Source organism: Raphanus sativus, chromosome 9 (assembly GCF_000801105.2).
Source record: "Raphanus sativus cultivar WK10039 chromosome 9, ASM80110v3, whole genome shotgun sequence".
NCBI lineage: Eukaryota > Viridiplantae > Streptophyta > Magnoliopsida > Brassicales > Brassicaceae > Raphanus > Raphanus sativus.
Genome location: NC_079519.1, coordinates 35974853 through 36001989, shown reverse-complemented (window position 1 = coordinate 36001989; position 27137 = coordinate 35974853). Strand labels below are relative to the sequence as shown.

General features: G+C 31.0%; 3 protein-coding genes and 1 long non-coding RNA gene across 4 annotated transcripts; 3 read left to right on the top strand and 1 right to left on the bottom strand.

Annotated features, from left to right (window-relative positions):
* Positions 1 to 3732: 3732 nt before the first annotated feature.
* LOC108825865 (NAC transcription factor 25) lies at positions 3733 to 6124 on the bottom strand. Its single transcript, XM_018599221.2, has 3 exons — positions 5824 to 6124; positions 5370 to 5677; positions 3733 to 4403 (listed from the first exon to the last, which is right to left on the bottom strand). The coding sequence occupies exons 1-3, from the start codon at positions 6008 to 6010 to the stop codon at positions 3924 to 3926; spliced, it is 975 nt and encodes a 324-aa protein (XP_018454723.1). The 5' UTR covers positions 6011 to 6124; the 3' UTR covers positions 3733 to 3923.
* A 3273-nt stretch (positions 6125 to 9397) lies between these two features.
* LOC108825399 (probable 2' cyclic ADP-D-ribose synthase BdTIR) lies at positions 9398 to 12201 on the top strand. The gene is made up of 2 exons (XM_056995026.1): positions 9398 to 9879; positions 12087 to 12201. The coding sequence occupies exons 1-2, from the start codon at positions 9398 to 9400 to the stop codon at positions 12199 to 12201; spliced, it is 597 nt and encodes a 198-aa protein (XP_056851006.1).
* Positions 12202 to 15557: 3356 nt separating this feature from the next.
* On the top strand, positions 15558 to 17003 carry LOC108838647 (uncharacterized). Its single transcript, XR_001947551.2, has 3 exons — positions 15558 to 16152; positions 16252 to 16325; positions 16466 to 17003. It is a non-coding gene; the product is annotated as an uncharacterized LOC108838647 (long non-coding RNA).
* A 4973-nt stretch (positions 17004 to 21976) lies between these two features.
* On the top strand, positions 21977 to 26039 carry LOC108827434 (uncharacterized protein At4g04980). The gene is made up of 8 exons (XM_018600831.2): positions 21977 to 22264; positions 22549 to 22914; positions 22999 to 23094; positions 23182 to 23305; positions 23391 to 24952; positions 25037 to 25201; positions 25278 to 25430; positions 25519 to 26039. Exons 1-8 carry the CDS (start codon positions 22196 to 22198, stop codon positions 25714 to 25716), a joined length of 2733 nt encoding a protein of 910 aa, XP_018456333.1. The 5' UTR covers positions 21977 to 22195; the 3' UTR covers positions 25717 to 26039.
* The last annotated feature ends 1098 nt before the right edge of the window (positions 26040 to 27137 follow it).

Sequence of the window (27137 nt, the reverse complement as noted above, 5' to 3'; positions counted from 1 at the left end):
CTTAACAAAATACAATATATCCCAAGAATATATTTCGACTATTCTTTTTAACACGAAATCTATACTATTAAATATAATTAAAGTAATTTAATCAAAGTAATTTAATCAAAGAAAAAGCTTTTTATTGTTTGTTGAATACGCACAAACCTTTTTTTAGGTATATACTGTTGAATTATCATCTTTCTGGAGTTGGGATCCTTTGCTTCATCATTTGTGACTGAAATTTTCTCCTTTGGTAAACAAAAACAAAACAATTTCACCATCAAATCATGTACAGGGATTAACTAAACTCTAAAAAAGAAAGGTCGTTAACAAAATTAGAATCATTAAATTTTACAAAAACAAAGGATACTGAGACTTGCAGAGTAGCCATCATGATATTTGATTGGATTTTGGCTTAAAGACATCGTCTATGATCTGAAGCAGCATGTTTATTTGACTCACTATTTTGACTCTTTTCAGTCAATTAAAACAAACGCTGGTTCACATCTTTTTCGTTGCTTGAATACTGGAAAGACACTGAGTAAGCATCGTTGCCGCAGGAACTCCATTTCACGATCTGCCCAATTAACTTACAACTGTTCTCGTCAAAAATAATTCTCTCGTGTAGTTGTCTAGATTGAGGGAGAGTGGGAGAGATTTAAGATAACCAAAATACGCTAAATATTTTTCTAACAAATTAAAGCAGAAATTCTTTAAGAAAACAAAAGCATTAAATAAAAAAGCATATGATTAAATTAAATCAGTGGCAAAAAATGGTAAATATTGTTGAAACAGGAGGGCACCTAAAAAAAGGGCCTTCTGTTTTAATAGTATTGATATAAGATGTAGTTTTGATTCCCATGATATTCAGTTTTATATTAAATAACGCAAAACATTCTCCGAGGTTCAAGAGTATTGGCTCAAATAGGCCTTTGGGGTATGATCTTGTAGCAATATAATAGGTTTTGGTCTTCCTTCGGTTTGCCAGTACAGTGGGCAGGGATAATTGCTGCACTAAGCTTATTTCTAATTATGTTGCGTCTTGGGCTCGACTATCATGCAGTGTGAGCTCCGAGTTGAAGATTTGGCTTTGAAATTAGCGATAGTTGTCTGGTGTTTAGTGTTTATTTTTCTATTGATTAAAATATAATTAAATATATAATTAATAATATTTTTATTTTAGAAATATATAAAATTAAATATTTTAATAATTTATGTGCACAAATCTAAAGCAATGTTAAAATGAGACGGGTATAATATATAACAGAAAATTATTTTCTACATAAAATTTGTGATTTCTACATAATATAATAAAATAATATAAAAATTATATTAGTTTAGCGTTTCAATATATGTTTTTTTGTAACACCTCAATATATGTTGTTTTATTTTCCAGAATGTCAATAATACTTGAAACTGAATCGGGGGTTATATATCAGCTGCCTTCAAAAATTTGAGTATATTCTTTCCGTTTTAACATATCATGTTTTAGAAAAAAGAAAATTGTTTCAGATTATATGTCATTTTTGCTTTTTAATGTAAATTTATTAATTTTAGTGCAATATAAATAAAACTCATTAATTTCTTCTGGATATAGAAAATTAGACAAAAAACCAAAGTTCATTATTTCTTTCTCAATTCTATCTACAATACATACTATTCCACATATATACAATTTAATTCCTAATTACAAATAGACATGTCAATTAGGATCGAAATCCACAGTTTAAACTTATCAACCTTAAAAATTATCGGGTTTTGGTTCAATTTCATAATCCCAAAAAGGGCATTTCGAGTTAATCCTATTTGAACTTTAGATATTTTTGGTCTAATTCTATTTAGGCTAAGATCGGTCTGAAAATACAAAACTTTATATTTTAGTTTAAATATTATGATTCTTGCAATTAGAACTTTTATTAATATTAACATATTCTTTTAATATTTTGATCCAAACTCTAATAAAACAAATATGAAAGTTGTTAATGCATTTTCTTATTTGATCATTACATGTGTCACATTTTAAATTTTGCAAATGCACCTTCTTCTTTTTATGTACAGCATTTCTTTTTTTTCAAAATACAAAGTATGATTGATCCTATTTATGTTCAATTTTTTATCTTATATATTTAGTTTTAATTTAGATTTGATTATTTAAATTTTATTAAATTTGGTTTTCTTATAATACATTTTTAAAACTTACGGAAAATTAATACACATTTGATAACAAAAAGTTGGAACTGATATTTTACGAAAATTCATATGTATTAAAACGATAGAAGTGACAGTGAAAAATTACTTTTCTAAAATCCTAAAAAATCCAAAAATCCTTAAAACTCTATAAAGACGAGCCGGGCTTTGAAATCTAAGCCAAAATATTTCTGGATTGGTTGGCCGGACTCAAATATTTACGGATTTAGCGGGTTTAGACCAGTCGGACCACACTCCTAACTATATGAAGCTATAAAAATAAAATTATATACTAAACACCAAAAAACTTTAAAATGCACATTTTCATAACTTATTTTATATTCAAATGTTGTTTTACAGGACGCAGATCAAAACTCTAGTACTAGTTAATTCTGCTTTTGCAAGGCGAAAAATAAACAGTCATGCCAAAAATTAAGTTTTGTCTGTCGTTCACAATTATTTGTTTGGTAGGCCCAAAATCAAGTTTTGTCTGTCGTTCACAATTATTTGTCTGGTACGCCCATTAGCGTTAAACACATCTTTGAAAACATCAAACACGCTACTACAATTTCATGTCAAACCATTCAAAGCGGGCTGGTTTTGATTCTTTGATCATTGTGACGAGTACTATGACCAGCATCAACATGATGTTATGCATAGTGTATATATATATATATATTTTTTTGGTAAACTGTTATTTGCATAGAATTTTTTTTAACACGGTGATGGTTGATTATACGAATACCGCTGAAGATGACAAACTACACCATTGATAGGGTCATTATGTTTCCAGGATCAATCAAAGCATCAACATAAAAGAAGTACAGTAAACAGTATTTACATATGATGTAGCAATTAAATACTTTGGTAAATAAACATTCATGTATATGTAGCAGTGTTCTAAAATACGGCTGATACGTCTGTATATACGCTGTTTAGTAGTATACTTCACTGTTTTTAGAGTACGGCAGAGTAATACAGTCATGGTTTGGGTGGGTGCATATGGCGTTCATACCGTATTTATAGGGACGTTTAGACGACCATAGTTTATACGCTACATTTTAAGGAAATTTTAGTATATGAAAATTAAATAAAAAAACCCTAACTTAAAAATTTTCTCATATAAATAACACGAGTGTTATATGTGAAAAGCAAAAAAGGAGCTAACATATACTTTAGCATGGATCTGGAGCCGAATCTGTATCTTCGGGTCGGTTTTGGTTTGGGTCTTTGGAATCCGGATAAAATATTGAGACTTAATATTTAGTGTTATGGTTGGAGATGAGAAAAAAAAAGTTTGACATCAAAACGCCAAATTCGGTGTAATATCAAAATCAAATTTGATGTCATGGTTAGAAATACCTTTACTATCACTGAGGGTATAACCGAATGAAAAAGTGTTGGATGTTAGTTTTATTATTACGTCAAAATGAATGTTAGTTTGGTAGTTTTACTTCTAAATTTTGTTAGACAGCAAATAAGCCCTTTAATTTATCTAAATTATTTTTCTAAGCAAAAAAGAATTATCTAACTGATTCTAGGAAGAAAATTACACTTTCGTAGTTGTAATTAATCTGCTTCTGTTATTAGTAAACATCTTGCAACCATGGAGTAGAAAGAGACGTATGACCTTTCTTGACGTAAACAGATACGTATACATATGTGAGATCACGTGTGTATATATGAATTTATCTATATATACTGTATAAACTATAATGTGTGTGCATAAATACATACATACATAGCTATGTAGATTATGGGTGCCAATTCATGTTAGGAAGCTGAAACGCCTGTCTTAAAACCCCATGATCAGCTAGAGTCGACGTCGTATCGATGACTCCATTTCCATGAAACCCCGAACTCTGAGGAATTTCACTAAGCATCGAGACAAATGAGACATTGTAGTTATCATTATTGAGATCACTCGTATGATGGAACCTCTTGCTCGATAAGAATGACCCGAAAGAAGATGATCCAGTGGCCTCATGACCTATACGATACTGACCACACAAGGAACGTTTGTCCGATGAAACGGCCATACCATCGAAAAAGTGTTCTTCATTGTTATTATTGTTGTTGTTGTTGTTGTTGTCTAAGACCGATGTGGAAGATGAATTAGCAGATGATTTTGAGAGCATTCCTTCCATGAGATCCTCTCTTAGTAATACTCTCTCCATTGTTGGTCTCTGTGAACTATTCTTCTTATAGATCCTACAAAGAACCCAATCGTCTAGCTGCAATTTTTGGATTCGCATTACATTAATAAATACACCAACTATATTACATATATGGTATATAATAATTAATATATGGTATATAATTTCTATTTTGAAGTTTTTAAAACTTCATATTTGAAGTTTTAAGTTAGTTTTCTCCAAAACCAAAACTTCAAAATTAACTTCAAAATATTTGTATTTATATTATGGTCTTTATATTTATGATATTTGATTTAAATTCATAATATTTTATAAATAAATAGCGCATATATAGAAATTAAATTAACAAAACGATACAGTAAAATATATAATTTTACATAAAATACATAATTAAATATAAAATTACAAGTTAAATACTGCATTATTCTATAAAACTATTTTCGTAATAGTTCCATATATGATCAATTAGTGCATTTTTAAGTTTCTTTTCTAATATTGTTTATCTAAATCTAGTTTTGAAAAAAACTTATTTTAAATTTTTTATTTAATTTTGTTTGTAAAAACTAAAGTTATAAAAGAAAATTTGAAATATTTATGAGTTATAAAGTTTTGAAGAATTGAAAAGATTAAATGACAAAATATTTAAGACTCATAAAGATAATATATAAATGTAAAGACTAAAATGCAATGAAAAATAAGAAATTCAAAATTTGAAGTTTTGAATAGTGACACTCTATATTTATTTAAAGTTTTACTATTAAAAACTTCAAATTTGAAGTGTAAAAAAAAATTGAGAGAAAAAAATTCAAATTTGAAATTATAGAGTGTTTTTTGGAAATGTTCTTAGTTGAGACTATCGTGAATTATACCCAAAAAAATATTTTTGCTCGAGTTTCCCACGTGAAACAATGTTGTAGACTAACAAGATATAATAGATAGATAATTTTCCACGTGGTGACGGTATGAGGACCTTATTATATATCTTAGAATCTATATAAGGCGATGACCAAAATTTGTTAGTAGATGTTAGACCATTTCGCATACCCGTAGTGAGTTTTTCCTTGACGTGGTTGAGTCAGGTGGCTTAGCAGCGGTGTTAAGATTACCATCAGTGAGGCGATATTCATGCATGATCCAATCAGTTTTAATCCCTTTAGGAGGTTTTCCACCATAGAATACAAGCGCTTTCTTGACCCCAACCTTGTGACTATTGCACGTAAATATTGGTTTATCGGTTCCCGTGGCTTTCCAGTAACCAGAAGTTGCTGCCCGATTCGGCCTAACGCCATTGGGATACTTCCGATCTCTAGGACTAAAGAAGTACCACTCTTGTTCTCCAAAACTTGCCTTGCCTAAATTATTCAAAATACCGTACGTTAACCAAGTGATCATCATCCATCACTAGAAGAAAATACGTCAGTGTCATAATCTAACTAACTATACACTTTAATCGAAACAACAACAACGAATTAGGAAATATATAGGAAAGTATATATACTTGGAAGCTCCCAAGGATCAAACTTGTAAAGATCAATCTCGGCGATGATTGAGACCGGAAGTGGAATAGAAGCAGCTTTCTTCTTGAGGTAATGAACTACAAGTTCTTCGTCGGTCGGATGAAACCGAAACCCGGGAGGGAGATGCGGATGACCCGGCCCTATGGTCGAATCCCCCATGTTTTCCATCAACTAGCTATCTTCAAATGAGTTATTCTACGAAGACAGTCTCATGATACTCAAGGGAGAATATGTAGGAAGAGGATTTGATATTTTGGAGAGTGAAGGTGTATGATATAAGATGGAAGAAGAAATAGGTGTTAGGTTTGTGTGTGCATACGAGTACCGAACTGGGTCCCTTGATAAGAAAATGACACGTGGCTAATCGTGGGGCCCAGAATAAGCGGCCAATGTGCATTAAATGTTGGAGAAAAGGCAGGTTTTTTCGAACTGCCTTATGTCATGCCTTTCTTATGCTACACATCACGCACATACCTCATTTTGGGTTTTTGGCAAAACATTTATATATAAGAATATAAATGTCGAATATTTCATGAGCATTGTGTTTTTTTTTGTTTGCAAAACTTTAACTAATTACGATAATAGAAAAAAAAATCAAAAACTGGGCCATAACTGATACATTTAACAAATGGTTTTGATTGACCTTTTTCTGTAAATTTTAAAGCCTTTGTGTGGTTTCAATTTAAATTATTATTTTTTTGTCCGCAGAATTTAAATTATTTATTACCTTATCATTTCTAACATTAAAAAAAAATATATATATATATATATAAGAAAATTGTAATGAAAAAAAATGAGGACATTAAATCTTTTATAGGACATAACTAAGAGCGTTAGCAGTGAGGATACCTCACCCAATCTCTCATCACTTAAAAATATTAAAAGCGTAATAAATGAAGAAAGATGAAGTAAGATAGAAGAGAAAAGAAGAATGACATCTCTCCTGAGAGAGACTTTCAACCAAAGGAGAGAAATTAATTCCACATGTGTCATGTATTTAGTGGTGAAATATTTTTAAAAGGTACTCCCTCCGTTCCCGAAAGTAAGATTTTCTAGATTTTATTCTTGTTCCATAAAGATAGATTTTCTATATTTTTAAGGTACTTTTGTATACTTTTGAGAAACATTAATTGTGAATATTTCAATTGATTAAATTTGATTGGTGAATAGTTATTGGAAATTGTATAGAAAAATAAATAGTAAACTAAAATTTAAATATTTATTAGATTCTTAATAAACGTGAAAACTCTAGAAAATCTTACTTTCGGGAACGGAGGGAGTACGTAAAACTTAATTTATTTTGCTAAAATATTAATATAATAAAGCAAGAGATGATGGTCGAGAAACTTCTCCAATGCTGGTGCTCTAATGTATCTGGTTCATAAGTTTTGATGTAAATTGTAAAGGTCGGATGCTTGGTCCAAAATAATTGTGGGCCATAATAACAAATCCTGCTAAATGTAAAGCCCAACTTGACCGTTTATTCTCTATTTAGTGAAATGTCATTGTTAATATCTGCGTTTTAATTCGGATCGACGTTTTTAGGTAGGATTTTTGGGTTCAGCATTTCCATTCAGATTTTATACATGTTTAGGTTTGGTTCGATTAAAAATACTTAGGATTTCAATTCATTTTCTAATATTGTTTAAGATCTGTTTTGTATTCAAACTCATTTCGGGTCAGTTCAAGTATCTATAGATATTATTATATCAAATTAAATATGAAATTGAATATTTGAGTTTGAATATTTATTCTAATATTTATATCTGTTTTTATGGTTTTCAGATTTTGAATGTTTCATGTTATCCGTTTAGATTTGGTTAATAAAAAAAGACAAGTACACTATACAATATACCATTTTACATGATCTATTATGATATTTTACAGTTTGGATCAAATACAAATTAAAAAACTATTATCAATATTGGTGAAAATCAAATTTGTTCTATATTACTTTAGAACAAAATGAATGAAAAAGAAAACTATTTCTTATAAGTAGTAAACAAATTAGGAAAATCAGAGAATGCATTATTCTCTTTCATTTTTGATCACTAGTCAAACTGTTGAAACTATTAAAATCTTTAAAAAAATTATAAATAATTAAGATAAATATTAAAATATTTAGAATATATTCAAATATCTCTCTTCATCAGTAATGCAATATTTCACGTCTGAGTCTGAGTCGTACGCCAATCAATTGAGTTAGAGCAAATTTTGGATATAGTTATGTCATTTACATTTTGCTGATTTTACGTAAGTAACCAGTAAACAAATATAATTTTATACTTATATAGATGCTCTTTTAAACCAACTTTTAATTATCCATTTGTTAATTTAGGGTCCGGCATAAGTAACATTCATCTAGCCATAGGATGGGAACAAAATTTGACTGGTTCAGTTACAAAAAAAAAAAAAAAAATTTGACTGGTCTACGAGACAAGCCTTCCAAAATAACAATCCTTCAATAAAAATAATTAAAATTTTGAACAGGCAAGCCAATTTTTCCTTCTGATTTACCCCATCATAATTTTAACGTCAAATAATGTAAACATTTGTCCCCAAAAAAGTAATGTAAACATTTTTATTAACCATTTGATATATATCTTATTAATAAGTTTTGTACTCATAGATATTTTGGATTTTCTAAAACAGGACATAACAAAGTTGTTGTCAATGTTATAATAAGAATTTCGTTGCACCAATAGGAAAAATAAAGTTAAATGTCCAACCATTAATCCGATCATGCTGTTTTTCTTACAAAATAATGATTTTGCTGTTTATATATATGAATTTATTTATCTTACAAAAATAAAACATTTGTCCCCAAAAAAACTAATGTACTATCAACGGTAAACGGTAAATCTGAGTTACAGAAATTAGATTTTTTATAATGTTGTGTTTGCTTAAGCAACCATATATATATTCATATATCATGTTATTGATTTGTTAGTATGAACTTTTTTAATTAATATGAACTTATTACTTTTATATGCTGATACAGCTTTTTAATTTAGTGCATTAACGTAGCATTCAGGAAGTACTATTTAAGTATTTTGCTTTTGGGATGGTGACCGTTTCAAAGAATGTTTTACTTCTTTTTCTTGATGGTTTAAAACAACGGAGAAGTAATTAGAATACTTTTGATATATAAGTAAATACGTCTTTGAAGGTTTTTTGTTTGTTCTCTCTTCAAACTACATGAAAGAAGACGCAAATGCTTGCAAGTCAAAGAGAGAGAAAAAGAAAACGTTTCAAAAATATTTGTTTCCCGAGCTTGGAAATCACACCAAGTGTTTTCTTGAAGTCCAAATGTTAGAAAATGAAAGGTTGAATTCTTCCTTGAATACCAGCGAGAGAAGAAGCACTATCAGCAAACCATAGCTAAAACCATTATAAATAAAGACACATATATCTATTTCTTCCCAATCTAAAACCAGTTCTTCTTACGATCCATCACTATTTCTTTTTCAAACAAGGTTAAATAAACTAGTTCTCTTAATCTTTAAATAATTCTTTTGATTTATTTCATTTTTCTCTTCAGTTCAAATTTGATCGATGCAACGTTTGTCAGCACCTTGTTCAAAACTCGCATACACACGATACTTAGCAAACCCAATCCTACGCAACCCAAACCCATGTGATATTTTCATCAACCATCGCGGGATCGATACCAAGAAGACTATTTCAGGCCTATTATATGATCGACTCACTAGACTTGGTTTGAATTCTTTTTTGGATAGCAAGAATTTAAAGCCTGGGGATAAACTTTTCGTGGAGATCAACGCAGCAATCGAAGAATGCAGTGCTGGTATTGCGGTTTTCTCTCCTCGTTACTGCGACTCTTACTTCTGTCTCCATGAACTCACAATGCTCATGGAGAGCAAGAAAAGAGTTATCCCAATCTTTTGCGATGTCAAGCCATCGGAACTATGCGTTAAGGACGACAGGACACGTCCAGCTGCCGAGATTAGGAGGTTCCGGTTGGCTCTCGAGGAAGCAAAATACACCGTAGGACTCACGTTTGATACATCTAATGGGTATGATCTTAGGGTTCATTTTTATATGCAATGCATAGTCTCATTGTTTTTATGCCAAAAAAAATTTCATTGTTTAAATTATGTTAATATAATTTTCGGTAACCTTAAGAGAATAAACATAATTAACACTTTAAATGGCTTTATAAAACATTTTCGTATATGTATTTATATATATCCAGAATTATAAATATAAATCAAATAATGATTGTGTTGACGTTTTTGAATATATAGGGTACACAAAGAAAGTTCATTCAAACACTGGAAATATGCACTCATGTAGTACTGAGTATTGTTTTTGTCTAGCAAACACAACTTTTGAAACAGTCAAACATTTATTATTTAGTTCATAACTAATTAACGAATACGTATGCGCTTATCTACTTATAGAAGCTTTAAATAGTAAGAAAACCTCCATGTCAGCTTAGAATGATCTTTGGTTATAAGAAAAAACTTATTCTCTCTCATTGATTATTTCTCTTTTTTTTTATCATTGATTATTAATTATTTACTAGATTTTGACCCGCGCTTCGAAAGCGCGGGTATTATTTTTTACTTTTATGAAATATATTATTTGTTTGTAATTATTGAACATATTTATTTTAGTAAAATTTTCTTTATAATAAATTTGACACACATAGTGTCTCTGGTAAACTATGTGTTTCTCTGACTTTGTTTTATTCCCTCTCCAATCAACATATCGAAGCGCGGATATTATTTTTTACTTTTATGAAATATATTATTTGTTTGTAATTATTGAATGTATTTATCTTAGTAAAAATTTTTTTATAATAAATTTGACATATAGAGTGTCTCTGGTAAACTATGTATTTATCTGGCTTTATTTTATTCTTTCTCCAATCAACATATTTATTTGGCTTGTTGTTAAAATAAATGATTTTAGAACGCAACTGTTTACTTTGATATTTTGTTTAAACAATGTGACATATTTCTGTATTAATTGTGTTCAATTAAATATTTACATTGTAATTTAAATTTGTATACAAATCAACATATTTGTGTAGTTTGTTATTAAAAAATGATTTGAATCCAAATGTAAGTACTATTATAGTGATTTTTTCAGTTCATATAATTTTTTAAAATATATTTATTTCAACTGAACCAATTAATATTTTGTTAAATTGGCCCGTGAAATATATTTTTATACATCGATATTCAAAAGATCTGGTAACTAACGATACTCAAAAGATCTGGACCGAATCAGGTTATATGGTTATTTTTGTTACAAATATCCGAACCCGTTTTAGATACATTGGTTATTTAAATATTTTTAGGTTCCTATACATCAGAACCGAATTCATCCAGATCTAGAATGATCCAACTCAAAATCCACACATAAGGTTATAATATTCAAGCGGGACTTGGTTACCAAAAAAAAAAGGATACCCGAAAAGAACAACATGTACCTAAATAGACAGATAATGTTCATGTCTAAATGATTATATAAATTAATAAAAAACTGTTTTATGTGTTTTGCTAAATTAAGTGAAATAGAAAGAGTTTTTTTATCAAGTAAAATAATTATATGGAGTGGAAAATTAAGTGACAATAAATGTAGGACATTTTAAGTATTTTGATTTAAGTTATTATTTTATTCACAAAACATATTTTTGAACTATGTTTTTGGGTACGTAATTTTCCACCGATTGTAACTAAAATAAAAATATTTTAGTAAAATAAAATAAACCAAATGTTTAATCATATGTAAAACCTAATTATTTAGCATTTTTGATTTTATAATTGGCACAAAGTTAATATTGATTAACTAATAAATAAAAATATGCACTATTATTATTATGGTAATATAATTAATGATGTAATTTATTATTAAGGTAATATAATTAATTAAATTGTTAAACTAAGTGAAATATGGAAACACAATTAATAGATACTACTATTCAAGTTTCCAAACACCCCATTTTTTATAGCTATAACCAAACAAACCAACTTTTTTTAATACTCTTATCCAAGTATCCAAACACACCGAATTTGTACTTCAGCTTTAATAAGATAGATGTAGTAGAAAAATCGGTATATGATCAGGAAGGAATTTTACTGTAACTTCTGATGCTTGTAGTAAACGCTATACAAATATAAGCTTGATAAAACATAACAAGCTTGTATAAGTTCTTAATCGGTGTTTTGAATGAGACTTCTAAAATTAATTTATGCGTTAAACTATTGTATAGAGACTGGTCAGAGTTCTTGGCCAAGGCATCGGATGCAGTCACGACGAACTTGTTAGACGTTGAAGAGGGGAGACTACAGAGCATCAACCCTACGTACAAGCACATATCTGCGTAGGTCAATCAATAACAATAATAAATGAGACATAACAAAGCGTGTTTTTTTCTGTTTATTTAACTTAATTTGACAGTAGAAAATTCTTTTGATATTTTAATTTCTGAACTTCAATCATGTAAGAAGTTGATTAGTTGTATTTATCGTTATTAATTTTGTAAACTGACGATCACATTAAATATGACAGATTGAATCAATATATTATTCTGTTAAAAATGTAACTTTTTACAATACATGTGTCATATGTTATGGTAGGACATGCTTGTTGTATGGCATATTAAATCAATACTAACCAAGTACCCCTAAGCTCTTATGGTACGAGACGACATGTTTGTGGTATGACATATTGAATCAATGTTAATCAAGGGTCCTATATGACATGTTTGTCTCAACACAAGCTTTTTATTTTGTAACTCTGAAGCTCAATGCTTATATTAGTTGAATGTTATACAAAAGAGTGCGTATTTTATATGGTACATCCCGATTTATAGAAAACATAAAAAATATTTTATTGCAACCAAGGTAGTATTTTATTGCAATTTCGGTGATATTATATAAATTTGATGTTAGGTACTTGGGATTAAGCAGCAACTGGGCAAATTAAAAAGAAAGAAGAAAAAATGCAATAAGAATCGACGAAACCATAATCCAAAAATCATGTATACATTCAGGTACATTTAAGAAAAAACATGCAAACTCTGGAACGGATGAAATAGCAGGTACACAAGGGAGACGAGAATGAAGAAATACATGTGGATTCAAATAATGATGTTTCAGATTTAGATAATCATGCCGATGAGTTTGTTGACAAAGAGCAAGATGAAGTTGTCGTTGAGAAGATCAGAAGTGTACAGAATGAAAAACTTCCCACAAATGCTTCTGATCCAAGTAATCGGAAAAATTGATATGACACTAAAGGCCTGACTGGTTCAGACGCAGCGGTTATAGATACGGACGTTTGCGAATGCGGGTGATTTCGGTTCCAAATGTTATTTAGCGTTTTGAATGACTGTATAACGTTTGAAAATTATTGCGTTTGCAAGATATTTGTGAATGATTAACTATGAGATATTACAACGGTTTAATAATAAATTACAAATATAAATATATTATAACATTATAAAATTATTAAAACATACTATTGCGATAAAAAATAATTATTATTCTATAATATTATTAATAATAATAATATGTTTATTTATTTAGTTTTTAGTTAGTTGAAAGTTATAGTTTTAATATTCTTTTTCTGAAGATTTATATTAAAATTTTTAAAAAGAAAATTTTGTTTCATTTTATATATGTGCATATATTTATACATGTATGTATATTAATTTTTTCAAAATCTAATGAATAACTAGTTTAAAGTTTTTATAAAACAAACTATGATATTGCTTGTGAATTTAAACTAATATATATAATGTGTATATATTTTTATTTATAATATTTTCATTTTTAATGTTTAATTTTAAATTTTAAAATAATTTTAAAAAATAATTTTATATTTTTTTTATCCACCTGCAACCGTCCGCAACTGCAAATACTAGTTGAAATCAGCTTTTGATTTTAAGAGGTCTTCAGCGGTTTGAAGCGATTTGTAGGAGATTGTATAATTGTTTTGAAACTACCAACCAATAGTCTTTCTCAAAGAAAATATATCAACCAATAGCTTGGTGATAAGATATTTTTTAAACAAGTTGTTGTTCTATGTTCGAGTCTAGCATAAAGTAAATACTATTGTTTGACCAAACAAATATAGAGTCATAACTTACGTATAAAATATTGGACCGGATTAGTCATCAGTATGGTCTCGTTGGAGATTAGTTGAATATTGGTCCATATACCACGGTCAATTCCAAGAAACCATCAGTAAAATATTTCTTCTTTTTCAAAAAAATGTGCTTTTAACATTTTTTCTTTTAACATAAAAAGTTATTTTAGAATTCTAATATAATATATACTTACTCTAAATTCGAAATTGATTAAAATACATTATTTTATAAATTATTTTATGTATTTCAAATATTATTAATTGAATATTTATAATTAATAAAACATAAATGTATTTTAATCATTTTTTAGTTTGCGTGAAAAGTGTCAAATAACAATTTCGTAGAAGGAATATAAAATTTGCTAAACATATAATCATAAGACTAGATGTACTTTATATCCAAAAAAGGACTAGATGTACTTTATCAGTCGGCAACATTTGACAAGCTTAAATTCATCTTTTCCTGTCACCGTAAGCTTTGAATCCAAATCAACACAACATATAAAAACTCAAGTTAACATGTCTCCTTCACCGTCTTCTCCTTTATCATAAGCAGACGAAGGAGACTTTACTGTTTGACTCTCTCCTCTGAAACCGTAGATTCAAGAACTATCCTCGATGCTAGGTTCCTCAGGGATCACCCTCAACAATGAAGGTGCTGCTCTTTCACTAAATTGGACAGATTTATCTGAAACCAAAGCTAGCTTGTAGTATTGATTTCAGACACTCATGTAAATGACAGTTTCTGAAGTGAAAATGTTTTTTGTCAGGATGAAAAGTCAGTTACTTTGGATCAGCACGCGCCTCTTGTTCCAAACTTTCAACCACCAACGGGATGGCCAAACCATATACCTCAGTATTACTACCCGCCTGCAGCCAATGCCAAGTCAAAACAAGGAAATATGTCATGGCCTTCGAAAGCCAAAGCTTCCAAGAAGAAAGGGAAAGAGGAGGCGTCTAGTGAATCTGACTCTGAAAGCAATGATGTTTCTGTTTCCTCTTTTGGAAGATCAAGGTAAAGGCATTCTCTTCGGTCGTCATAAGTTATGTTTGAATTTTATACTCTATGTTTCAAAGAAAAAATCTATGTTTTAGAATTTTTACACAAATTAAAATATATTAAATTTTGATTATCGATATATTACTTCTTGTAATTAACTATATCCAACCACCTTAAACTAATAGTATTTCATTGAATATAATTATTTTTATTATTCACGATTTAACATTAAATAATACAACTAGATTAGGACCCGCCCTAAAGGGCGGAAATTGATTTGTCAAATTTCAATTAATAATATATGGTATATATAATATGTGTATATAATATTATATATATTTTGTGTAACATTTATATATATATATATATATATATATACATATTAGACATATATAATATTTTATTAAATATATATAGAATTTAATAGTGTTATAATTTGTGTTGTACTTGTTATTAGTTTGTATTTAATCTTCTTTCATTTTTAGTATAATAATTTGCCTTATCACACTTTTTACCTTTTAACTTATACACATAGTTATGTTTTTTTCAAAAAAAAAAAAAACTTATACACATAGTCTCGTAAAATCTATTTATATAAAGAAGGGTTTTAATCCCTCCTAGACTATCCACATAGGATGCCATGTCACAAACTCATTTATTCAGAAGCCGCCACGTGTCTGTTCATCTAAAACGCAGCGCCTTTATTCCTTTCTTCGTGAGTTATGCGATGAGTCGGCGTCGTCCTGTATTCCTCCCTTTTGAATCCTCATCTTCCGATCGAAAAAAATCTGGAAACGTTACGGAGTTAGGCTGAGTTAAAGCGTCGTCTTTAACGCACTCATTAGCCATCCCTTTATTTTTTTTCTCAGATTTTTCCACTATAAAAAGGTGTGCTTTACCCCCAAAAAAATTCATCATTCTAATCTGAGCTTCCTAAAATAATAGTCAGGTGTATCCTTCATTCTAATCTGAGCTTCCTATAAAAAGGTTGGTCTTTGATTTCAACCTCAAAGAACAAAGATTTATCATCTTCCTTTGATTTTCTTTTTTCTACTATCAGTGATTTCCATTCCTCCTCATTTGTTAGCAAATTTATGATTTTCCGTAGTCCATTATTGGCTTTTTATATTGGCTTTTTCGTAGCCCCTCATACCTTCTATAGTGTGAATCTGCAATCTATAAATATGTGAGTTTCTTTTGTTCAAATTCATCAGTTATTTCCTTTTTTTTTTTCTTAAAACTTCTCGAAAAAGGAAAACTGATAGATTTCTGGTTCAATTTGCAGTCCAACTTACGGTGGGTTTGTGGCGAATGTAAAAAGTTCTTAGGAGTCTGATGTCGCAAGATAAATTAATGCAGGTAAGCATACAAATCTCTCTCTTTTCAATTAGAGTTACTTGATTGTCTATAAAATTTGTGTGGATTTGAATGCATGATTGTTTTGTGTGCGTGGTTTCATATCTATTTTGGGAAATTTTGTTCTGGTGTTGATGTCACAGATCTTAATATGTGTGTATGCGGATGTGATGGAATTTGTTGTTGTACGCGGAATGGTGAGAATTGCGGAGAGTCTGATATGGCGGAGCATTGGAGTCGTATCGAGGAGACGAGCAAGAAGCAGAGAGAGGGGAAGAGTATTGGCGGAGTTATAGTGGATGAGTGAAGAAACAGCGTGTACGTGGATGATCCGTACCAGAGTGCATGGGGGAAGGAGTAGATGAGAAGGAAGGCGTTTGAGCTGGTGGATAGGAAGGTTGGGTACGAGTTGGAGTCGGAATAGATGAAGGTCGTTGGATCTTAAAATATTTTATAAATCTAGCATTCCCAATGATTCTGTTGATAATTGATGTAAGTGGAAATATACATCTGAGATGAATTATGAAACGTGATTAGCAGCAAAGTTAGGAACAGAGACAGTTCATGATTAGGCATGCAATGGCACCTCAATTTTGGATAGTTTGAAGTTATCGAAGATGGATTTGGATGTAAGAATGTGTAATGGTAATGGGCTCAAAGAAGTTTCAGTTGGGTTGGCAAGTAGTATGATTTATGCTCCTACACACAAGAAGGATTATGTTGGGATGAGTAGGTATGAGAAACAATGGAAGTCAGGAAATTTCTAATCTTTTACATATTGGTTTATGTTGCTGTACTTTCTTAAAATTTACACCGTTTCAGATATTTTAAAGTGAAAGAATTATAAATTCCTGCTACAGCATCCTTATCTTTTCCCTAACTAAGCATCATAACATATTAAGAAATAAGCAAAATATGGTTTCATAACATCTGTATATTAATGAAATTGACATGGTACTCAGAATTAAAACTTTACGAGAACTAAATAGACACGAAGCATTGTGGTTAGTCAATTGTTAATACTTTATAGTTATGCAGATAAAGTTTCTTTTTGCTTAAAATATGCAGAGAAAAGTTTATATGCTCAAATCAATATGAAACAAATATATAACTAAGAGAAAATAACTCTATTCTACTTACTGTAATTGTAAATAACTTTATTCTACTTACTGTAATTGTAAGTTTAAAAATCTATGTGCCTTAAACATTGATAGAAAGTTAATAATTATATTTTAAATTTTTTACTATAACTAGACAAAGTTTATAATTTATAGAATGAAGAATAAAATACATAAATAAAACTGCTGTAAAAGAATTATGAACTTTAATTCTATTTAAGTTAAAATTAAAATAAATTTTAAAGTAAATTTGTCATATTAATTTTATTCGTCTGTCCGCCCGTAGGGCGGGTTTACCCTAGTGTAATATATAAAAAACATATTTAAAAAATCTACTGACCATATGCCACCATTATTTGGTTGTTTGAACAAAAAAAAATTATGTTCTTGCAGAACTGTGTATGTTGTGATATGATGTAGGTAAAGAGTAAATATATGGAAGTAAAGTTAGTGATACGAACATGAGCCTATGTTGATCTATGCCACAATTATTTGGTTTTTGGAAGATCAATGAGCATAAGCATATACGGTCTTTGTATACTTACGTTGTAAATGAGTCGGATATTTTTTCTCTTATGTCTGGAATGATATGGAACTCGTTGATTTAAAAGTGGTTCAGTTTTATATGATCTGATTATATTAAAAGATTAACCAAAAATATTATAAAAGTGTTACTGGTTAGGTTTAACTAATCTATATTGGTTAAGATTTGGTTTAATTTAAGTTAGTAGGTTGCATTGTATAGGAAGCATGATATATTCTAGCAACAACTATGAAAGAGTCCAAAATTTAAATGAGAACTTCAAATAGTAGATAATCCCTAAATTAATAGATTAGATGAACACATTAAAAATGTATTTTGTGGGAAAAGAATTTTAAAACATGAATCTTTTCAAAAGGAAAGAGATTTTTTTTTTTCATTCGGGTTGGTTCGAAACGTATCGGATTTAGCTCTGTTCTGGTAATCTGTTTAGGATCGGATATATATCTCAATATCATTGAGTTTGGTTCCGATCCAAAGTATTCATTAACCCAAATTTCAAAAAAAAAATTGGGATTGTAAATAGAAAAGACGTGGAAGAGAATAGAAAATCTTGTTTTGTAAAGGCAGAGAAGAATTGCTGAAAGATCAGCTGCAAGTGCATCACGAAAAGCCTCAAACCGAACTGAGCAACACAAGAAGGTGAAGTAAAAAAATACGGAAGAATACCAACGCTGAGTTGGTTTAATGGTAATTGGGTTGCGGTATAACTTCCGCCACCTGGATTCAATTCACATTGGAAAGAACTATTTACAATGTTTGAGTTTCCAACAAAGAGGTGAAACTATTTTTTTTTTACCAAAAAAGAAATACGGAAGAAAGAGCAACACAACACAAGAAGGTGAAGTAAAAAAAAATAATGTTGGGTTTTAAACCGTTGGAGACAAAACCCGTCGTTTTACTGCGTCAAATAACAGACTCGGAAACGCTTTGTTTGGTTGTCACGTCAAAATGTTTTTGATACTTGTTGGTTTTGCTTGTGTAACTATTATTTATTTGTTAATTTGTTTTTTCTCAGAATGTTTTTGTAATTTTATTGAGTTATCTGTGAGATTTAAATTTTTATAATACTGGATTATAGTCTCCAGTAGCAAACTAAAATAATAAATATGTTCTCAATGTCACCGTCCATTTGAAAAAAAATTAAAATTATCAAGTTCACAACTCTAAATTATTTAGTTATTCATCGTGTTTTACCGACTAGCCACAACGCGCATAACGATTTGAATGGTCCACCTGAGGAAGTTTAAATACTTTTCTTATGAATAAAAGTTGGATGCATAAATTATATCTTGGGCCATTTCTTCTATTTGTAAACTTTGACTAGAATTAAGCATGAACGCTTCTATTTTTTTATAAAAAAAATTAGATATTATCAAATTACTGGTTGACAAATGTTATGCTTTTTCGCAAATATATATAATCAAAGATTTATAGCTAAACAAACATGTCATTAAGATGGAATCAACATACAAAACATAGGCTATGTCTTAGCATGCTTTTCAAAAAAAAAATCATGAGGTGGAGAAAATTTAAAAATATATAATTTTAGAAATGATAATGTGTATAACCGTAGAAGGATACGAATAACAAATTCTTTTAAGCATTTTTGTTTTCTTTAAAGTTTGCATTTTGATGGGTTTAAAATTTTGTACTAGATTTTTACCCGCACGTTCGAACGTGCTGATATTTTTTCATTTCATAAATGTATTTTTATTGTTACAAATATTTTAAATATATAATTTCTATTTTAGTACTATATATTGTGTAACTCTATAGTATATATATTTTTTATTCGGTATTATTAATATATAGTGGTTTTAATACATTTTACTTTGTATTGATTTTTATTACTTACGAATATATTTTTAAGTTAGATACAATAAAATAACAATATAAAATAATCAAATAAATAACCTTCTTCAAAATATGTTATTTAGTTTATACATTTTGCTATAATACATTTTTAAAATTTATTTATTTATATTATAGAAAATAAATATGTTTAAGATAATTTATATTTACATGTTGTGTGTTAAAAATATACTTAAACATATATCATTTTAGTATTATATGAGTTTTATAATTAACAACAATGTTTTGTTTAAAATAATATAGCATTATTATTTTACATAGTAGCATCTATCATATTAATTTAAAAAAAATTATTCATGTAGGATATTTTGGATGTTATGATATTAAGTTTTTTTTATTTAAGATTTCAAAATATTCTTTATTATCTATGATTTTATCTTTTATAAATTGAAATTTTTTTAATTTTGATTTTGAATAATAAAAATATTTTGAGTTTGAATATTTATGATAATAAAAAAATAAAATTCAAATTTATAGTTGGTTTATTATTAATTTAAATAATCAAATATGTCATATTAACAATATTTTAAGTTGTACTACTATGATTTGTTAGTGGTAGATAAAAATAAGACTCTAAATTAATAGATTAGAAATAACGAAGACACTAGTACAATTTACAAAGCACTTATCATATGTTATAATCGATGATATATTATGTTTTCAGAATTTAAGCTACTATTTAGATCTCACTTTGTATATCTTATATTTTATGTCAAAAAATTTGGAAATTATTATAGGTTAATTGCAGTATTTAATTTTTAAAACCGGATTGGACCGGCCGGTCGAACCGATCTGACTATGACTTGTTGAAGAAACTGAGTCCGGTTTGGTTTAAAATCCAGATTTGATAAAACCAGGTCCCTGTTCAACTTTAAAACTTGATTCTAAAAAATTATCATATAATTAGTATAGTTAATGTGTTTTCAACGGTTATTAAAATTTTAAATTTTATAATCAATCTTTAGCTATCACTATTTAATTAGTTTTCCTTTTAATTATTTTTAAAGAAATAATGCAAAAATTTATTTTGACTTTCATATTTTATTCTTATTTTGCCATATTCATAAAATTTTAAAAAATTTAGTTCTAAGAATAAATAAATACGTAACTTAAACAGTCAATCATTTCGTTTTTATAAGTTTCAGTTTACATAGGAGTATTCACTTGTGAACTGTATATATAACTAAATTTATAGTTATTGTTTATTTTTCTCATTAATAAAATAGAACATAGCACGTATCATATGTAGAACTACATTTTAGGTACATATAGTGTAAATATATAATTATATATTTATTTATTTTTTAAATAGAAAATCCGATTTGACTGATTCAATCGATCTAATCAGTCAACCATTAGCTGTACTGAATCAGTATCTGATCCGGTTTTCAAAACATTGGTTAATTGTTTCAGTCCACAAACTTCATGACTCAGATAGTTTTTACATTTTATAGCATCTAAACCAAAAGGAAACAATTTCATACGTTACATTTACAACTGGATGTACAATGTATGGTGATGTATTTGATTTATAGTTAGATTTTTTACCTCTTGTACATTCATACTATATATGTTTTGTGAGCGGAAATGAGTTTGATATATTAGCATTTTTGATAGAAAAAAATAATATATATCTTAGGGATAGTGATTATAGTTTGTAATCAAGAAGCTCACCGTCACTATAGCTGCAATTGCAAATCGTGTTGAGAGGTATGTGATATTGTTTAATGTCCTACCTGTACAATAAATAATATGTCTGCTAACAAAATCTTTTTATTTTTTTTATTTATTGAAGCACCAATTGTGCAGATCATTCATTGGTTTGTTTTCTTTTTGTGTTACTTGAAACAAGATAAATTTTGTTTTCTGTTACAATTTCATCAGAATAGAAAAAGATTTAGTCTCGTTTCTCCAGAAAAACAGAATGGCAACAGGAATTCAATCGTTTTTAACTACCTTTTCGATAAATTATATAATTAGTAAACACACAGATAAGAAAAAAAACAGAACAAAACAAATTTAAAAAAGGACATAGGTTTAGGAAGGGGTTAGAGAACATTTTGCCCTTAAATAAGACAGATTCAACATATGTTTTCCTTTGGCTCTCTCTTTGAGAAAGTTCCATAAGTCCCACAACCAACAAGTCTCTCTCTTGAATTGAATCTCAAACCCTAATTAAACCTGCCCTGCACGATTCTGATCTTATTCTATATTAATTTCTTCAGCTGTAAGGCTTTGAATAAGTCTGTAAATAATCATATTTTATTTTGAAAGTTTCAACAGAAAGCCCAAAAATATATTTTTTTGTTACATTATAAAGTTGGAGTAGCCGGCAAGTTATGACAGCCGGAGGCTGTTTGGACATCCAAACAATGTTGTTCGGTCGCAAATCATCGAGCAAGTTACAGGTAAAATTGCTCTTGTTTTCTTGATTGATTTTATGCTAATGCTCTCTTTATTGATTTTGATTATTCATATGCACAAAATCCTTTCATGTATTCAGGAAATATAAATGATTCATAGAAAAGTCTTGGATTAATAAGTTTCTCGTCTCTTGACTTATTATGTATACCAGATTTTACAAACATTCGTCTTGTCCATGTTATATCATCAGATTGTATCTTTTTTTTTGTAACATGATGATGAATATTAAAGGAACTAATTAAAAGTTTTTCATAATAACAATTTTCAGCCAGTAAAAAGCCAAGCATCACCTAAAGTTAGCAAGGTTAAGAAGCAGGATGATAAATCTTCTTCTTCTTCTTCTTCACCTAAACCTTCTTCTTCTCCTAAACCTTCTTCACCTATACCGATTAGATCATCTAAGACAATATTATCCGGGAGCCAACTATCATCATCATCATCATCAAGACGTGTTTCTTCGCCTATGGGCATCCTAAAGAATGTTTCTATTAGAGAAGCGAAGAGCCCAAAGACAACCAGCTCACCTAAATGGACAGGAAACTTTATTCTTATGGTCGAGCTTCGCAGGAAGATCGTTACCTTTAGAGACATCATTGACCTTTCTCCTCTCGAGGGTTCTCCTTCAGTAACCGATGTGAGTACACCACAAAGTTAGTCATCCTTCTTGATTAATCGTTAATATGTTTTTTTTACTCACTTGTTTTTTTTTGTTGACTAGATGGTTATGCATACAATGAAAGATCTCCAAAATCTTTGTCCTGAGATTATCCACAGCTCACATATATCTGAAATTAGACGCGCAAATGTCGACAAGGTATTCAAAACATGATCTCAATATATATGTCTTTCTCTGTCCTGAGTTCAGATAACTTGAATATGATCAAATGTTTATCCCCCATAGGTTCTTGACCATTTCTTCAATGCTTTGAAATCTATTGGGGATTCATGGATCGATAACCCGGAATGGATAGCTAAGTCTAAGTATTGGAGTAGCAGCGTCGGCAAGAATCAGTCTGATCGACTAGGTAACTAGAAATGTTACCTACACATGAAAATCATTTCACCATCTTGAAAGTTCGAACTCTTTAAAATATTATGTTTCATATGCAGTGGAAAAGGTGTTAGCAGCATTAGATGGACTGATCAAGATGTCGAAAGAGAGGTTTGATATGATGGAGATTGATGAAGTGGAAGAGAAGAAAGAGTTGATTAGTCCAAGGACTGCCAAAACATCGAGCAGTCGAGTTCTATCTCCATCTGATTCATTCTCCGACAGCAGAAGCTCGTTTTGCGGCTCACCAATCACTCCAAGATCGGTCCTTCCAGAACCGATGATGATGGGTTCGCCTGGTAAACTTGGAGACTTTGCAAACTCTGCATCACATCTTCTGTGGAATATGAGAGTTCAAGCACTTGAGAAGCTTAGTCCTATCGATGTTAAGCGACTCGCTATTCACATTTTGTCACAGAAAGAAGCTCAGGAACCAAACCAAAGCAATGGAGAAGAAGTGGTTAATGTTGTTGAAGAGAACATTCAGAAGACGAGTGACATTGATGTGAAGATGGAGATAGAAGAATCTGTTGTTCTTGATGAGCAAGAAGATACAATCATGAAAGTCTCTCCACTGGATTCATCATCTGAATCAAAACTCAATGTTACAGTGAAAACTGAACTTGCACCAGCATCTTTGCCACTACCACCACCACCACCACCTCCTCCTCCTCTATCCCCTACAAAATCTGTATCTGTAGCTTCTCAACCGCCGCCGCCACCACCTCCTCCTCCGTCACCACCGCTGATTGCAAAGGCTAATGTAGTGTCCATATCATCAATCCCACCTCCTCCTCCACTGCCACCATCTCCAACTTCCATTGTGCCTTTACAAGGATCTATTCCACCACCACCACCACCTCCTCCTCCAGGAGCTGTGGCGGCCCCACAACCGCCGCCTTCACCTCCAAGAACTGCAGTGGCTCCACCACCGCCTCCCCCACCTCCAGGGACTGCAGCAGCGCCACCACCACCACCTCCTCCACCGATGCAAAACAGAGCACCGCCACCTCCACCAATGCCTATGTCAAATAGACCAGGCGGTGGACCACCGCCTCCACCACCACCACCTCCTATGCCTCAAGCTAATGGATCAGCACCTCCTCCACCACCTCCTCCTATGGCAAAGGGAGCAGCACCTCCTCCGCCACCACCTCCTATGGCAAACGGAGCAGCACCGCCTCCTCCACCACCTCGAATGGGTATGGCAAACGGAGCAGCTGGTCCACCGCCACCTCCAGGAGCAGCAAGAAGCTTGCGACCCAAGAAAGCAGCTACTAAACTGAAAAGATCCTCCCAGCTAGGGAACCTATACAGAATCCTTAAAGGGAAAGTAGAAGGTCGTGATCCCGAAGCGAAGAAAGGTGGCGGAAGCGGAAGAAAAGGCGGAGCCGGAAGCGCACCGGCCGGTGGGAAGCAAGGAATGGCTGATGCTCTTGCTGAGATCACAAAGAAGTCTGCATATTTCCAACAGATACAAGAAGATGTTGCCAAATACATGAAATCAATCAATGAGCTTAAGGTTGAGATCACTAAGTTCCAGACTAAAGACATGACTGAGCTTCTTAGCTTCCACCGCCGTGTCGAGTCAGTTCTTGAAAAGCTAACAGATGAGACACAGGTCAGTAACATCTTATTACCAGCACACTTCTATATCCTCTGTTTTTTGTGATTCTTGATTCTGAAAATGTTTTGAAACTATTAGGTTCTTGCGCGATGCGAAGGGTTTCCTCAGAAGAAACTTGAAGCAATAAGAATGGCTACTGCATTGTACTCTAAGTTGCATGGAGTGATCACCGAGCTACAGAACTGGAAGATTGAACCTCCTTTGGTTCAGCTTCTTGATAAAGTAGAACGTTACTTCACAAAGGTAACTAGTCGTTTACATAATTTCAAAACCGTTTTAACAACATATGTTAACTAAAAGATCCAAAAAAAATAAACAGATCAAAGGAGACATCGACACGCTTGATCGCACTAAAGATGAAGAAGCTAAGAAATTCCAGAGCCACAACATCCACTTTGACTTCAACATACTTCTTCAGATCAAGGAGACAATGGTTGATATCTCATCAAACTGCATGGAACTCGCATTGAAGGTAATTTAACAGCTAAAAATATGAGCATTTTATTTTCAAAGTATTTTTAAAACCAAAAGTTCTTATCTGATCAGCCTAAAATTCACAGGAAAAGAGAGATGAAAAGCTTGTGTCACCTGATGCAAAGCCGAGTTTGAAGAAGACAGTAGGATGTGCTAAAATGATGTGGAGGTCATTTCAGTTTGCATTCAAAGTCTACACATTTGCTGGAGGACACGACGATCGAGCTGATTCTTTAACCAGAGAGTTGGCTCATGAGATCCAAACTGATACTCAGAACCCATGATGATTCCCGTCGTAAAGATCATCCAGTTTCCAAACTACTACTCCTTTTTGCCTTTTCTAAACACCTAAAAATATTCCAAAATGTTTGATATGGAATGATAAAAAAAAGTATATGTATAAGATTTTAACCTATTGTTTTGGCTTTTGAGTTTGTAATTTTTCAAGCCCACCCAAAAAGACTAGGATTTAGAGGTTTCATGGGAGCTCAGAGGTGCAGAGTTTTTTTTAGTGAAAACCTATAAAAACCTTTTTAGTCAAGGAAGACCTTTGTGTTGCCACAGTATGTAATATGGTTTTGTTGTTATAAACTTTTTCTTTCTTTAATTCTAATTGTAAGGTACAAGTCGATATTTGTGATGACAAAACCTGGCAAAAGAAATGATACTAACCGAATTTAGCGAGAGCTTGAGATTCACCTAGTCTCTTCGGTAAGCTGTGTTGGGTTTAAAGCTAAGTGTTCTTGTTTCAGCGCCAAATCAAGTCAGATAGGACTCCGTACTTTCAGTGTCGTCTACGTTTCTAGAGCTTCTCACCTTAAGCTCTGGCCAGTCAACAACACAAGGTGTATCAACGTCGTTTTCGACTATCAATTGTTCTTAGGAACAATCGCCATGGGATCAAAAGTGGAGCTTCCTTTCGGGTTTCTTCATTTCGCTGAGCATGACTCGCCCCTAGATGGTTTTATCTTTAGTTGTTTTGTAATGTCTTTTAGCTTCGTTAGACCGTCGAGCATGGCTCCGGAATCTTTTACTTCAGTTGTAACCGATGATGCTCCTTGAACCTTTTATAATATAAGCTGTGTTACAAAAAAAAAAAAAAAAGCGAGAAGTTGATGATAACGAGGTTATAGGAATCACAACCTACTTGCAGCATTTAAACATGATGAAGATATCATCTTAGATTTCAATATTTAACTCATTACTCTAAGTTGGTATGCGAATAGAATGGAACTGGATGAAACCAGCATGCTATAGACATATGGAGATTTGAATAGCTATTTTTTTGTCCATTTGAATCACTCAGACTCACCATAGGTTTACTGTGTCTATTGTTGATTGTTTAGTGGCTTACAATGGCAGAATTGTTAGTCAATTCAAACGGTGGTATCTTGTTGTGACCTTTGCTGCTTTTTGCAGGGTCTTCTCCTTCATAGCAGAAGTGTGTTTACTTGCTGGATATGTGTGAAACGCATACCATACAACGTACTATGTGTTGCGTTTGTGATCAGCAAAATGTAAAAAGACGGATTACCCCTAACATTTTCCATAAATAACTAGAAACCAGGCTTCTGATCTACACACTACGCATAACACATTGCCTGTTTTGTAGGGCTCCTCAGAAGTGGCAGATAGAACAGCAAATCTGTATGTTCACATCATGCAGATAGATTTGTCTTTTGTCTCTATCTCTCTCTCTCTCTCT